General features: G+C 52.4%; 2 protein-coding genes across 3 annotated transcripts; both read left to right on the forward strand.

Moving 5' to 3' along the window:
- Positions 1 to 3,492: 3,492 nt before the first annotated feature.
- Positions 3,493 to 4,908, forward strand: Hoxd9 (homeobox D9). Its single transcript, XM_052726103.1, has 2 exons — positions 3,493 to 4,321; positions 4,667 to 4,908. The coding sequence occupies exons 1-2, from the start codon at positions 3,514 to 3,516 to the stop codon at positions 4,906 to 4,908; spliced, it is 1,050 nt and encodes a 349-aa protein (XP_052582063.1). The 5' UTR covers positions 3,493 to 3,513.
- Positions 4,909 to 11,144: 6,236 nt separating this feature from the next.
- Hoxd8 (homeobox D8) lies at positions 11,145 to 12,848 on the forward strand. 2 transcript variants are annotated; one of them, XM_052724353.1, is made up of 2 exons: positions 11,145 to 11,736; positions 12,151 to 12,848. In XM_052724353.1, the coding sequence occupies exons 1-2, from the start codon at positions 11,145 to 11,147 to the stop codon at positions 12,444 to 12,446; spliced, it is 888 nt and encodes a 295-aa protein (XP_052580313.1). In that variant the 3' UTR covers positions 12,447 to 12,848. The 2 variants fall into 2 exon arrangements, with proteins under 2 accessions (XP_052580313.1, XP_052580314.1); XM_052724354.1 differs by having other exon boundaries at positions 12,154 to 12,848.
- The last annotated feature ends 1,850 nt before the right edge of the window (positions 12,849 to 14,698 follow it).

A 14,698-nucleotide genomic window follows, 5' to 3' on the forward strand; every position in this document is an offset into this window, starting at 1 on the left:
TTCTGTTCTGTTTTCCTGCTAGAATGTGACTTTGGGGTCATTCTGTTCGTGCTGCAAGTGATCTGTAATCCCTATGAGTATATATATATTAAAAAACCTAGCACGTGTAATTTATTTTTCCATCGTAATGCAGGGTAACTATTACTGCGCATTTTCATTTGGGTCTTAACTTATTGGAACTGTAGAACATCCATCCGACCATCCACTCATCCACCCATCTATCCAACCAGCAATGTGACTTTTCCACGGTTTTCCTCACATAAAAGTTCTCTGTGTGTGGGTTAGCCCATGAACTCATGTCATTTTGAAAACATCCAGTACTTTTAAAAAAATTACATATATATTTCAAACGAATAAGAAAACCCACAAGCTTTGGGGGGAGGGGGACTTTAAAAAGCACATTACAATGTATCTTTTCACAAATGAACTTAGCAATTGTCCTTGGTGAAATGGAGTATTGATGACGTATGCCTTGTAGCCTTTCCCTCGTGGTGCATCTGTGGTTTGATAGAAGTACAACAGCAACCTGTGCTGTGCTCTCTGTGCATGTTCTGACCGCATGTATAATGCAATAAACTCTGGAAATGAGTTTGTTCCCTCTGCTTTCTGAAATGGAAACCTGTGATGGTGGAGACGAACGCCTCTGGGAAGAGTCTCTTCTGACTAAACTGCCTGTTTGGGGCAGTCGGGTAGGGGAGTAAGGGTGGGCAGGAGAAGGGAGATAGGAGGGGACGCTGGGAAGGACCTAGGGTGCTGGAACAGGGCACTGGTGGGGTAAGAGAGTGGGTGGTTCAGCCTGGGAGTCTTCATAACTGGGAACAGTGTCCTCTCCTCTCCCACCCCCAATCTGTTACTATAATTGCATTCTCAGTGGGGTGAGCTTCCTTCTAGCCTGGGTCTGGTAAGTAAGCCTATGCTCTGTGCCGGATTTTACTTTCAGTTCCCCGTTTGTGTGTTTTTGTCTCTGGTTTTTGGTTATGTTATTTTTAATGCTTTCAGTGAGCTCTTGATGACTTCTGGCTGGGGAATCGACCATCAGGGGCTAGGTTGGAACTAGTAATGCCCACCTGGAACCTGCCTGGCCTCCATTACAGGAACAAGCAACAGCTTAGCATGGCACCGGATCCAATTGTGTCCCCCCCCCCTTTCTCATTTCTACCCATCCCAAGCTCAAGACAACCAGGCCCAGTGGAGCCAAGGTTGGGTGAGTTCTCTCATCTTACTTTACCTTGGTTCCTTTCTGAACGGGATTTATGTTCAGCCATTACCTTTCAGTGGCCCACATGAATTTTTTTAAAGGAAAAAATGGAAATACTCTCCCCAGTCAAATCTCTCGCTATTATTACTAAATGCTCGTTGCAGCCACTGTAGCTGAGCAGTCAGGTGACTGAAAGAGAATTTGCAAGTGAACATGACTTCCCAACAAGTCCAGTGGTCCTTTTACACACATAGACTGGGAAACTCAAGGCAGCTTCTGCGGAATCCGCACCGTTGAGCCCAGACTCATCTAGTCCTGTCAGGGAAAGGGAAGAGGTCCTTGTGGGAAGAGGTGACCGAATTCGTTGCCCCAGGTCCGGCCTGTGGTTTCAGCCCATCTTCAAAGACCCATCATAAAACAGGTTTGTTTTTCTTTTTTCTTTTCTTTTTTTCTTTTTTTAAAACACAGGCCTTCCCCCCCCCCAAAAAAAGAACAATTCCAAAAGAACTTCGGAGCCCCCATCCAAACATTCTTTGGGATGCTCAGTGTTTATTATTTTAAACTTCCTTCCCCAAACCCAAATCCTCCTAAACGCCAAGACAGATCCCTTGAGGGGCTTATTTCCTGGGGCTGGTAGAGAGAGGTGTCTGACTCAATCCTAGCTTGAAAGGACTGGAATAAATTTGTCCTTGATTTACCTTGGATGGGCAAAAGGAGTAATATTAACCTCTGCGTTTCTCCCAGCGGTGCGGGGAGCGCCATTAGTTTCTGATAGGGGGAAACCTGTGCTACAGGAAAAGGGCAGGCCCCCTGAAACAAAATCAGAGAGCCATTCGTAAAGGCAATCAATCAGGCCCTAAGTAGCCATTTACCCCCTTTCTTTCCGGGGCTGGAGGTGGGCTGGGAGCCCTCCAAGGGTGCGCTGGGCAACTTGTAGAGCAAGGAATATACCCTCTCAATCGCCGCCGGCCTGCGGCTTTTGTCTCGGCTCCCAGCCGGGCTTTGTACCATGGATTTGGGAGTGACAATGGGCATTTCTCTCAGATTCAAGGCTGCCCGGCCTTACCTCTGAAGGCAAGGGGGGAAAATTGGGAAGGGAGTGGCTCAAAGCCCTGTCCTTTCGCCTGGATTTTGAAGACATCTTCAGAATCCGTTTGCAGGCCTCTCAGTGTGAAAGGCATGCAGCGGCCCTGCCCACGGAGATGCGGTTCCCGCCGGCCTCACTGAGGCAGGGCTAATTTGGCCAGTAAGAGCCGGCCTCTCTGGCGTTCGAGTTTTTCCCTCTGTGGCATGTTTTTCTTCCAGGGCCATTCCAGAAGGCCGGAAAAAAGATGAGGCACCGTGGCCCTCACTGTCAGCTCCTTGGGACTCCAGTGCTCACCGCTCATCCGAGGGCAGGGAGAAGCCCCTCGGAGGCCGCCCCTGCAGAGGCCGCACTGTGCTGGACCAAGGCCCGGGAGTCCAGTTGCCCCAGCTCACCCCTTGGGCCTCGGGGCGTGTGCCTAGCCTCACGTCGAGGGTGTATTTGTGGCTGCACGGGGAGTGTGTGAGTGTGGTAGAGGGAGGGGGCCCTTCGAGCTGCTCCATCCGTCCGTTTTATTAGGGACACATTAATCTATAATCAAATACACCTCATAAAATTTTTATTGAAAGGCATAATATCATTACAGAGGTCTTCCACCTGTTTTAAACAACACGACAAGCTGTGAGAGCGTGTGTGGGTACGTGTGGGGAGGGGTGGGTTTAGGTAAGAAAAGAGGCCAAGGAGAACAACTCCCCCTGGGCGCCAGGGGGCTGCCCTTAAAGGCCTGCCTGCCTGGGGCAGCACCCGGCCGGGAGCCTCCGGCTGCTCCCTCCGGGGCTCTGGGTAGCCGCCTAGGTGTGCCGCGGAAGCCCGATCCAGGGCTCAGAGCCCAGGAGTCAGGGAGCCGGCGTGGAGATGGCAGGACCCAGAGCAGCCAGAAGAGACGAACAAATAGTCCCCAGCGCCTCCTGCGGCCGCAGTTAGGCCTGTGGTCGCCGCCGCCACCCGGGCGGGCTGGGCCGGGCCAGGCCGGGCTGGCGCGTGGACCTGGGCCCGACAGCTCTAATTGCAGAGCTCCTGTTGATGATGATTTTTTTTTTTTTTTTTAAATCACAGCAGCCCCCAGTTTAGCGGACTGATTTACTCCGGGTATTGGTAAATATGATCACGTGGGCCGCGCGACCAATGGTGGTGGCTGCAGCCTGCGAACTAGTCGGCTGCTCGGGCGCCGGCGAAGAGCGGCTCGGCGGCGGGCAGTGTAACCTTGGGTGGGAGCGCGCGGCGCCTCACCATGTCGTCCAGTGGCACCCTCAGCAACTACTACGTGGACTCGCTCATAGGCCACGAGGGCGACGAGGTGTTCGCCGCGCGCTTCGGGCCACCGGGGCCGGGGACACAGGGCCGGCCCGCAGGTGTGGCCGATGGCCCGCCCGCCGCCGCCGCCGAGTTCGCCTCGTGTAGTTTTGCCCCCAAATCGACCGTGTTCTCCGCCTCGTGGTCCGCGGTGGCCGCCCAGCCCCCGGCGGCGGCGGCGGCGGCGGCGGCGACGATGAGCGGCCTGTACCACCCGTACGTGTCCCCGCCACCCCTGGCCACCGCCGAGCCGGGCCGCTACGTGCGCTCCTGGATGGAGCCTCTGCCCAGCTTCCCCGGCGGCGCGGGTGGTGGCGGTGGCAGTGGTGGCGGCGGTGGCGGAGGCCCGGGTCCCGTTCCCAGCCCCGGCGGCCCAGCGAACGGGCGCCACTACGGGATTAAGCCTGAAACCGGAGCGGCCCCGGCCCCCGCCGCAGCCTCCACCTCCTCCTCCACCTCCTCGTCCTCCTCCTCCTCCAAACGGACTGAGTGCTCCGCGGTCCGCGAGTCCCAGGGGAGCGGCGGCCCAGAATTCCCGGGCAACTCGTTCCTGCGGGACAAGGCGGCGGCGGCGGCGGCGGCGGCGGCGGCGGGAGGGAACGGGCCCGGGGTGGGAATCGGGGCCGGGCCTGGGGCGGGAGGCTCGTCCGAGCCCTCAGCTTGCAGCGATCACCCGAGCCCGGGCTGCCCGCTGAAGGAGGAGGAGAAGCAGCCACCGCAGCCGCCGCAGCAGCAACTTGACCCAAGTAAGTGCAAAAGAAATTGCCCCCTGATTTATTGCTGAAACCTGTAAGGCTGAATGTGCAAAACTGATAGTTTTACTAACCTATAAAAACGTCTAGACGCCTACCCTAGCCTAGGCGAGCAACACGCATCCATAAAAAAGCTTCCCATAACCACCTACCTTGGGCGCGCGGTTTGTACGGTAAACAGAGCGCGGGCATTAAGGCTTTTTATGATAATTCCCCCAAGTTGTGAAAAGCGTCCATCCTTGGTGAAATTAATTTAACGACCTCTCTTCCCCACCCTGTCGTCTCTCCCTGCCTCCCCTCCGCCCCTCGCTCCCTGTCTGCAAACCCCCCTCTTCCTAGACAACCCCGCAGCGAACTGGATCCACGCTCGCTCCACCCGGAAAAAGCGCTGTCCCTACACCAAATACCAGACGCTAGAGCTGGAGAAGGAATTCCTCTTCAACATGTACCTCACCCGGGACCGGCGCTACGAGGTGGCCAGGATTCTGAACCTTACAGAGAGACAAGTCAAAATCTGGTTCCAGAACCGTAGGATGAAAATGAAAAAGATGAGCAAGGAGAAATGCCCCAAAGGAGACTGACCCAGTGCGGTCCTGGCCCGCAGCGCTCAAAGGCAGCCGGTTTTTGTTTTTTGTTTTTTGTTTTTTTCCTTTGTGGGTGCTTGATTCAGAAACTCTCCAGCAACTCGGACTTCCTTCTTCTTTTTTTTAGGTAGAAGTGACTGTGTGGTTGGTCTCTGTGAGTTATTTGGGGGACACTGTATTTGCTCGCATATGTATTGGAGAAACCAAGTGGCTTTGGAGTTTTGTCCTATCCCGCTCCTCCCTTTCCTACTCGGTTGGTTCCTTAGGAAATGCTATATTTTGTGAGTGCACGCAGGCTTGATGAAGCCCTCTCCCGTGTAAATGTCCCTCCTGTTTCTGAAAAGTACTGTAGTTTAGTCTCACCCCGTCCAGCCTCCCAAACAGGGCCAACTATCCAATTCCGAGAATCTGAAGGCAGAGGGAGATTATGGACACCCCCGCTGCTCTCCCAGCCCAAACCCAACCGCAGGAAAGCCCCTTTCCTCAGGGAGCCAATGGGCTGACTTCCAGTGAGGCCTACCGAGAAGTCCTGGGCCCTGGGGCGCCGCGGGGTGCGGGGAAGGTTTGGTCCTCCAAGCCCAGGAGGAGCTGCTCTCTCCCCGGGAGGGCTGGGTTCCCTTGAGCGGCCTCGGGTGGTGGACCTCCATGTTCCTGCCTGAGGACCAGTTGTAAATGTTACCGCTTCCAACAAATAAATGTTGATCTGAGCAAATGGAGCCTAGTCGCTGGCCCTGAACGTTGTGTGACTGCTCTCTGTGTCTTGGCAAAATAACATGACCACCAGACTGCACAACCCCGAGAAGGGACACCTTGCTAAAGGCTGTAGGCCCTGGCACCTGGAGGATCTCCAAGGTGCCTTAGAGCTTCCTTTTATGTATGCACACCTAGCCGAAGAGAACCATTTTGGAAGGTGTCTCGGCGCTCCCCTTATCATGCTGCCAGGGCCACAGTGAGCTCCGGGCCTTTTAGGCCCTGGGTGAGCCTCTCTGCAGAGCTACAGGCGCCAGGAACTGGGCACCCTTTTGCCAAGGCTTTGACACACCGCACCGCTGGCCTGCCTCTATCCTGGAGACCCAGAAGCCAATCCCCATCTCTAAACAAGAGAAAGGGCAACTTTGCACTGTGGAGTAACCCCCCCAGGCCCGAAAGGCTGGCTGGCTCCCGGAGGTCGCAGCCAGTTAGGCCTCGAGCATCTGCCCCTCCCCACCACAGCCCCAAAGTGACCTTAGCGGATCCAAATGGTCAAGACACTCCCCCCCACCCATACCCTCATCCTGCCGCCCCCTTCCCTCCACCCAGCTTCTATGTGTGTTTAGCCCCCAGCTTGGCCCTCTGAGGCTGCATTGAGAGGCTAAAATGAAGGTCATTGTGAGGGTTCAGGCGGATCACTGGCGTTGCGGGCCCTAGAGGAGGCCACGGCGCCGGGCAGCCTGGGTTGGGCGGAAGGCGGGGGCGATGGCAGAGATCTTGGGGATCCTGATGAAAGAGGGGGACTCCAAGAAAAAGCAGATGGGGCTGAGAGGGAAAGCCAAGGCCCAGATCCGGCTGAAGGTGCTGCCTTCCCCCGCCCCCTAGGCCAGGCGGATACCTACAGCTCTTTGAAAACAGGAAGAGCCAAGGTGTCATAAAGCCATCGAGCCGGCCAGACGTCTGGAGGTAATGAGTTTACGACGGGCCAGGCGCTTCGCTTTGAAACCATCTCATTTTGATGTTTGTGGGAGGAAAGGAAAAATGCAGACAAAACTAGGTCTTAAAATCTGGACAATAAAATATAAACAAGACTTGGACCAAGAAGGCAGGGGCTAGGAAGCCCCCCAGTGAGGTGTGAGCATCCAGAAAAGAAAAATGAGAGGTGATATATTTCTGATTTTTTTAAAGGGGGCGAACGTTAGAGGTAGCCTGTGGCCGGTGGCTCTTCAATATTTTGACTGTGGCCATGATCTATCTGGTTCTTTTAAAAAGAAAAATAAGACCATAATGACCACTCTATTACTTGAGATGGGGAGGCTAGTGATCTTGGGCCATTTACTCAAGCAAGCATCTCCTAGAATTACGTCTTGTGGGGCATTACATGCCTCTTCACTGGCCCTTCACTCCAAATTCCCCGCAAAAATATGGAAATTTGTTCACTTATTACAGATACAGTCAATACAGCTAAATTGACGGAAAACATTTCTGAAAATGAGAGACAGAGAGATTAATTTAGCAAGAAACACATCGATTTGGTAACATTTGCTTTTTAAAACGACACATAGACCGCTTATCCAATTCAGTTCAGTCTGTCACTTATGCAGTTTAAAAATTCTCATTTATTGTCTGGAAAATTTGAATAAACATAAGCCCAATAGGGACTTTCCAGACAGGCACACGAAATGCTGCAAAAAGCTTTTAATTTGACTTTAATCCACCCCAAATTATCCAGTTTAATGGGCCCAAAACATTAAGGTTAGAAAGTTGAATTAGCAAATATACATCATTTAATGTTGAGAGTAACAATTTTTAAGAAAAACAACAACAATATTTGACTTCTAGAAAATTTTTAGCTGTCAAAGTGCTTGGTTTCTTTGAAAGAAAGTCTCACAATTAATTTTTTAAAGTTTTGATTTGTGTTAAGCCTAGCCTGTCCTACAGTGATGTCTAAAAAGCACAGCTGGGAGATTACAGAATTGGGGGACTTGTGGTGGCTGGCAAACGACCGGCTGGAAGCTTTTGGCAAACACACTACTTGCAAGCTCTTGTGAGCCAAACTGAGAATTTCCTCTGCATTCGGGGGCCCCCGTTTGCTGCAATTGACTTGTTGACAGTCAAGGAGATGAAGCATTATTAGTGTCAGTGGTCCAAGCCCAAGTCAAACTGAAGAATTAAGATTAGAATTGGTTTGAGGCGAATGAAAGGAAAAATCAAACTCGGTTAGCTCGCGACAGCATTTGGCCACTAGAGGGCGCTGTTGCTCCACTTTCTGATCTCGTAAAGCTGGCATTGCGGTGGAGGAAGGTTTTGATTAAAAATATTTACAATCTTACTTTTAATCTTAAATTAGGATAAATTTAACAAAAATAAACAACGTGAGCTATTAAATTCTCAAGCCGTGCTCGTCAGACATAAAAATTTTGGCTCACTCAGCATTTCAGAAAATCTGGACTGTTGTGCAGAAACTATACAACGTTAAGTTAATGCATTCCATCAAAACAGGAGTAAAAAGCACAGATATTTACGAAGTTAACTGCGCTCTTCTTCTTTTCGGATAACAAACGGAATGCTTAAATAAAACCGGAAAAACCCACATTATTTTGTCATCAGGGGAAATGTGCTGTTGTATTTGTTTGTTTGTTTTTTAAATTAGGCCTGAATATGTAGAAATGAGTACTGTGTTCATGGACGACCTACCAAATTTATGGAGTTTTTAAAAGTGTCCTGTGTTACTGAGATGTGGGTTCTTGATTTTGTCTTTTTGCCCCATTCCATTCCCAAATCCATTCATTTATTCGGTGTCCAATAAATGACACCCATGCCAAACAGTGGAATAAAAGGCCACAATTACCAAGTTTAGCTCCAAAGCTTTATTGAAAAAAAAATCTTTTAATTGGGCATTTGCAGGACTGAAGTTTAAATCCTTAATAGTCAGATTCAGTTGTTACACTTCAAATTTGAAAGATACTTGGAAGAAAAACAGAAACAAAATAATAAAACTGCCTTGCCCTTAACCACCCCAATAACAAGTCTCCCATACTCTCTGACATAAATTTTAATAACATGTGTCTTCAGCATCTCCAGATTCATCAATAATTTGTTTACCTTCACCACTTTCAACCATCCCTTGTAGAAATAATTGAGTCGGACATAACTAGTGAATATGCCTTTCTGTGTCGACCTTATTTATAAAAACGAGATTCAATCCACTCGGACTGACCTCGGGATCCCGTCCACATGGGCTAAACAAACCCACGAGGAATGGAAGGTAGCTGAAATCTCTGGCCTGCTTGCATCCGAAGTCCATCTGGGGTTTGGGGCATTTGGATTTGGCCGTGGCAAGTCAGCGCAGTGTGATTTAGTGTAAGCCAGTCTTTGGCGAGCTGGGGTGTATCTCCAAGCTCTGTTCTCAAGACCAAAGGACCTGGTGCCCTCCAGACACCGATTATCCCAAAGGATAAAGGGTTCAGCACCTAAAGTGGGAGGAAGGGAGGGAGGGATGGAAAGAGGGGAGGAGAGAGAGCGAGGGAGGAAAGGAGGGAGGGAGGGGAGAGAGATAATATAAATATATTTATTGGACATTCAAACGAGAGAAAAGAAAAGGATGAAAGCGTGTGGGGAAGCGGTTGGTGGTGTAAAGCCACGCAGCTCTGCACAGCTGCCCAAATCCGGACACTGGCCCATTCCCGAAAACGCGAACCCTGGACTTCCGCAGAGGACTCTGCTTCCCTTCCTTATCGCTCACAAACTAGCCCCTCGTGAGCCTTCTCTTTATTTTCTCTCGGGGTGGGGGGTGGGGGGATCAGGTTTAAGCTAAGGCCTGCACCCAGTCTCGGTAGTTGTTTTACAGATTCGGTGTATGAGCTAAAGTCGTTAGCAGAGGACAGGGCCTGCCCGCAGCTGCCTGGAACCGGCCCGATCCGAATCTCGGCTGGGGGACTCGAGTGCCTGCCCCCCGCGCTCCACCCGGGGCCACAGCCCGCCCAAGTCCGCTGGGCGCCCGGGTGGGGACCCCAGAGCCTTGCGCCCTGCCCTAGGAAACGCCACCCACCCCGGCGTGAGTCCTTCTTCCCACTGGGAACGTTCCTGGAGCTCTTCTGTGCACTCCCTCGGCGACGCTAATGCACCCTTCCCACATTCTCCAGCCTCCCCCCGCTGCGCCCAACACTGACGTCTATCAAGGGTGAAATGATGGAAACTATATTCATGGGCATGATTTCCATTAAATATCAATTAACCTGGGAGCCTCAGCCAGGCATGCAGTGCGTCAAGGGTAAATGTACATCTCATTTCCACAAGGCCTGCTCGGCTGGAAAAAGCAGGACTTTTGATTCGCTTTGATAAGGCCGGGAGGATTTGGAGGCCGGGATTGTGGCTCTTCATCAAAAACAAAACAAAAAAACAAAACAAAAAACCACGCAGACAGGCCCAAACCAACAAATGCAAGGGCCAATCCGTCCACCTCGTTCAGCTCGTCCACGTTCAGAAATGCAAAAAAAAAAAAAAAAAAGAGGCCACGGCCAGTCTCTACTGGGCAGCCCCGGGAGCTGTGGGGAGAGGTCGTTTGCTCTGCAGCCTCCTGGGAGTGACCTCCCTGGCGGCCCCAAGGCTAAGGTTCGGCCGCGCCCCCTCCCCGCGGGCCCGGGGGCCCCCCGGAGCCCTTGGCAGTGCGGCTTTATGGGCCCCCTTTAAGGCTGGCGGAGGCATCCCGGGGCCGGCGGGCGTGAGGCGTCCCGTCCGTCCGGCGCAGGGGGGCCGCTTCGCCACCGCCCGGATCCCTCCGCGCGGCTATCTCGCCCCCCATCTCGCTCCCTCTCCTGGCAGTGGCGGGGTGCGAAAATGCCTCGCCGGCGCGCACCGGGGCGGCAGCCTCGGCGGCGGCGGCGGCGGCGGCGGCGGCGGGGGGTGGGGTGGGGCGGGGGGAGAGGTTGAGGTGAGAGGTGGCACCGGGCAGAGGGGTGTGTTTTCTTGGCGTCTCCCTGCAGAGCGGGGGCTCGCGAACCCGAGCCTCGGCGTCTCCCCCGGTGGCCCCGCGCGCACTGCACTCTCTTCCTCGCCCCCGGGGCGCTCGGGCCGCCCTGGTGCAGGCCCGGGAGGAAACTGGAGGCCGCGGCCCGGGTCACCGGGGGCGTCGGCGGCGGCGGCGATTCTATTGCGGCCCAGCGGGCGCGCGCCGGCGGGAGAGGCCCGGAGGGCGGCGGCGGCGGCGGCGGCGGCGGCGGCGCGCGAGGGAGGCGGCGCGAGGCCGGGGCCGAGGCCGAGGCCAGGGCGGCGGCGGCGGCGGCGCGAGAGCCGGACATGAGCGCCCAGCGGCCGGACGGCCGGGCCTGAGGGCAGGGAGCGCGCGCCGGGCCGAGCCGACGAGCCGGCGGGCGGACGGGCGGACGAGCGGGTGGACGAGGCCCGGCGGCCCCGGCGGCCCCCGCGGCTCGAGCCGCCGCCCCAGAGGCCCCCGCGGCCGCGCGGCCGAGCTGAGGCGCGCCCCTCGCCGGCTCCGCGCCGCCCGCCCGCCCGCCCGCCCGCCCGCGGCGGCCGCCGCCCCGATGAGCTCGTACTTCGTGAACCCGCTGTACTCCAAGTACAAGGCGGCGGCCGCGGCGGCGGCGGCGGCGGCGGCCGCGGCGGGCGAGGCCATCAATCCCACTTACTACGACTGTCACTTCGCGCCCGAGGTCAGCGGCCGCCACGCCGCCGCCCTGCAGCTCTATGGCAACAGCGCGGCCGGCTTCCCGCACGCGCCCCCGCAGGCGCACGCGCACCCGCACCCGCCGCCGCCGCCGCCGCCGCCCGGGTGCGGCGGAGGGGGCGGCCCGGGCCCCGGGCAGGACTACTTCCACGCCGCCGGCGCGGGCAGCCCCGCCGCCGCCGCTGCCTACCAGGCCGCCCCACCTCCTCCTCCTCCTCCTCCGCACCCTCCGCCTCCCCCCTGCGGCGGGATTGCCTGTCACGGGGAACCCGCGAAGTTTTACGGATACGATAACTTACAGAGACAGCCGATTTTTACGACCCAGAAAGAGGCCGAGCTGGTACAATATCCTGACTGTAAATCGTCCAGTGGTAATATTGGCGAGGACCCAGACCACTTAAATCAGAGCTCGTCTCCTGCTCAAATGTTTCCCTGGATGAGACCACAAGGTTGGGATGCGCTTGCTTTTTTTTTTCCTAAGGAGGGGAGAAATCTGCTTTCATCTCACGTTCTGGCTTTAAAACATCCCTGTCCTTTCCCTCGCCCCCCCCCTTTTCCTCCTTGTGTAACCACTGTGGCTCCTGTACATAAACTAATACGGACTTTTATAAAAAAAAGTATGTAAAGATGATGGGGACGCAATAATCGTGAAGACCGTGTCTCTGCTTCTCTTGCCTGCACACCCCATATCTGTATCAGAATTAAAGACCACTGTGTATTTCGTCTCTTAAGCCCGTTCCAGAAACTTCCAACAGCATTCAGAGACATCAACCATTTTTTTTTAAAAAAAACCAAAACCAAAAAAAAAAAAAAAAAAAGCCAAACACGTTGATTTTCCTCCTCTTTTTTGTTGTTTCCATCAGCAGCTCCTGGTAGACGGAGAGGAAGGCAGACCTACAGCCGCTTCCAAACCCTAGAGCTGGAAAAGGAATTCCTTTTTAACCCTTATCTGACCAGGAAGAGAAGAATCGAGGTCTCCCATACCCTGGCCCTCACGGAGAGACAGGTAAAAATCTGGTTCCAGAACAGGAGGATGAAATGGAAAAAAGAAAACAACAAAGATAAGTTCCCCGTGTCCCGGCCCGAGGCGAAGGACGGAGAACCCAAGAAGGAAGCCCGAGACCTGGAGGAAGATGGAGCCGAAGGCCCCACAGATTAACTTCTAAACTTCACAGTTTTTACCACAGACTATTAAGACTAACGATCAGCAGATGCTGGTGGACACCGCCTTTTCCCCCTTCCTTTTTGAAAAGGACTTTACCTGTGTTTCAAGCTACCTTAATGCCACTGCTCTTGAGGTTTCTGCGCTTTGAAAGGGATTTGGGCATTTTTTAAAAAACAGTTTGTAGTATCGCATAGAAGCAGTCCTTGAGCTGCCCTATAGAAGGGTAATTTGATACCGACCTTGTAGCTATATTTTTATAATGGTTGTTTTTAATGTCTGAGCTGGTGATTTGCCTCAACAACGTAAACTTCCTAATGATCAGCACTAAATGATTGAGTATAAAATGCTTTATTAATCAAACAAGTGCACTTGAACATTTTAAATCTTTATGGTGAGTAAGTGAGTAAATTAAAAGAAGTCTATTAATAATTTTTTTAAAAAAAATTATGCCTGCAGAATATTTGCTTTATATTATTTGATGAAATGTATTATTTATATTTTTCTTTCTGCTTTTGTAACGATGGTTCGGGTGTCTTTTGGTTTACTTCCAGAAGTTTCTTTGAACATTTTTGTAAATGTCTGTCAGGGAAGAGTCTGGGCCAGATATTGGAAAAGCACATTACCTGAAGAGTGCAATGTATCGTCCAGGCTCTCGGCTTCCTTAAACTTAGGAGAGTGTTGTGCCAGTGACAAGAGTTTAAGGATAATGTAACAATCGACGTTTAGCCGTGTTTCTGTAGTCCATACAAATTATGGCGATTGAATAATCTAGAGAATTAATACTTGAAAACTAATTGCAACATTTTCATTAACTTTGCACTCTGGCAAGTGGCCTTGCTTTCGTTTCGCAGCCTGCTTGTAATCTCCTGGGATTTCTAGGTCTCGTGCTCTGTGTTTCGGCTTTGTCAAGTAGGTGGCATATTGATTAGAATTCTCTTTGCACTGCTGGCATGCTCCTTTAAAGCCTGCTTGCTCTGTTCCTCTCAGATGTCGGTTGGTACGTTCATCCTCTGCTGTTCTTCAGGAAAGCCATGACCTTACCTATTTGAAACAAGCCCTGAGTGTAAACGCAGAAACTCGAGTGTAAACAACCGCTCCAGAGCATAGCTCCTCAATAAAGAAATGTACCTCCTTAAAGAGCAGAGCTGATATCTTTGAGCGTTCGGAAAACACCATCTCCTCGCCAGTCACAAACAATGACCAGGGCTCACATGAAGGCAGTGACCTGCTCCAGCTTTCTATTTGATAAGCAGGTGTGGGTTATATACTTTCCAAGCTGTTTTAATAATAATAATAATAATAATACAATAAATGATGATGGTCTGGGGCTTCCTTCCAGAGTGGGCTGACTATCCATGCTTCGTCTTGCATTAAATAATCCTGGTATGATACTGTGACAGCTTTGAACCTCAAAATGATTCAAGTCAAGTCTTAGGCCTGATGACCCAGAGTCCAGGTTACACCACAGCTTAATACCATAGAGTCCTAGTTGAAGCTGGCGTTTGGCATTTATTAGTAACAAGATATCCATTTCCCATTTGGGGCTACTCTGCAGCTGCCTTTTTATACAGGGGTGGGGGAGGAGGGCGAGAAAAGAGGGAAAGAAGAAATTCAAGTAAGATCTCATTTCTCACTGAAAATGGAAACACCTTCAAGCAGACGTTGAGAACTTTTTTTTAAAGCCATGTTTACTTTTAAAGATGTGGGGTTTTTTTATTGTTAATTTTCAGAGTGGTTTATATTACATGGGCAGGAAAAGAAGATTCTTTAGTTTGGGGCCAGGTTCACTGCCAGGTGTTTGTGGATAGCAAGATTGGTACTGACTGGGTTAGGGGCAAATCCCCACCTGGCTCTCCACCCGGGGAAGAGGCTGTGGTTGTGACATTTGCTAACCTAAGCCGGGAAAGACAGGTGAAGTCGGGAGTGTCCAAGGCTTAAGCATTTGTACAGAGGAGACAGCTGCAAAGGCCAGTGCTGCCTTTGGGGACGTTTTGCTCTTGTGTACTGCCTGAATCTGTGCTGGCTGGAACAGAGCAAGGATGCCTCAGGCCGAGAGCCTCTCTGGGAAACAGCCTTAGGCATAAGCTACCTGGAAACCAGTGTTGGCTAAACTCCAATTGTTTTGATTTAAGGAACTCTTTAAAATTTGCTATCTCCAGGGCTGGAGAGATGGCTCAGCAGTTATGAGCACTTGCTCTTGCAGAAGACCAGGGTTTGATTCTCAGCATCCAATATGGTAGCTCACA

The sequence above is a fragment of the Peromyscus californicus genome, unplaced genomic scaffold, assembly GCF_007827085.1.
Source record: "Peromyscus californicus insignis strain IS unplaced genomic scaffold, ASM782708v3 Scaffold_7__1_contigs__length_154581171, whole genome shotgun sequence".
NCBI classification, from domain to species: Eukaryota; Metazoa; Chordata; class Mammalia; order Rodentia; family Cricetidae; genus Peromyscus; species Peromyscus californicus.

Excerpts from the sequence above, each read along its gene's own strand:
- Hoxd9 (XM_052726103.1), top strand. The coding sequence starts at position 3,514 with ATGTCGTCCAGTGGCACCCTCAGCAACTACTACGTGGACTCGCTCATA. Across the intron at positions 4,322-4,666 it reads GCAGCAGCAACTTGACCCAA|ACAACCCCGCAGCGAACTGG; the intron begins GTAAGTGCAAAA and ends CCCTCTTCCTAG.
- Hoxd8 (XM_052724353.1), top strand. The coding sequence starts at position 11,145 with ATGAGCTCGTACTTCGTGAACCCGCTGTACTCCAAGTACAAGGCGGCG. Across the intron at positions 11,737-12,150 it reads TCCCTGGATGAGACCACAAG|CAGCTCCTGGTAGACGGAGA; the intron begins GTTGGGATGCGC and ends TGTTTCCATCAG.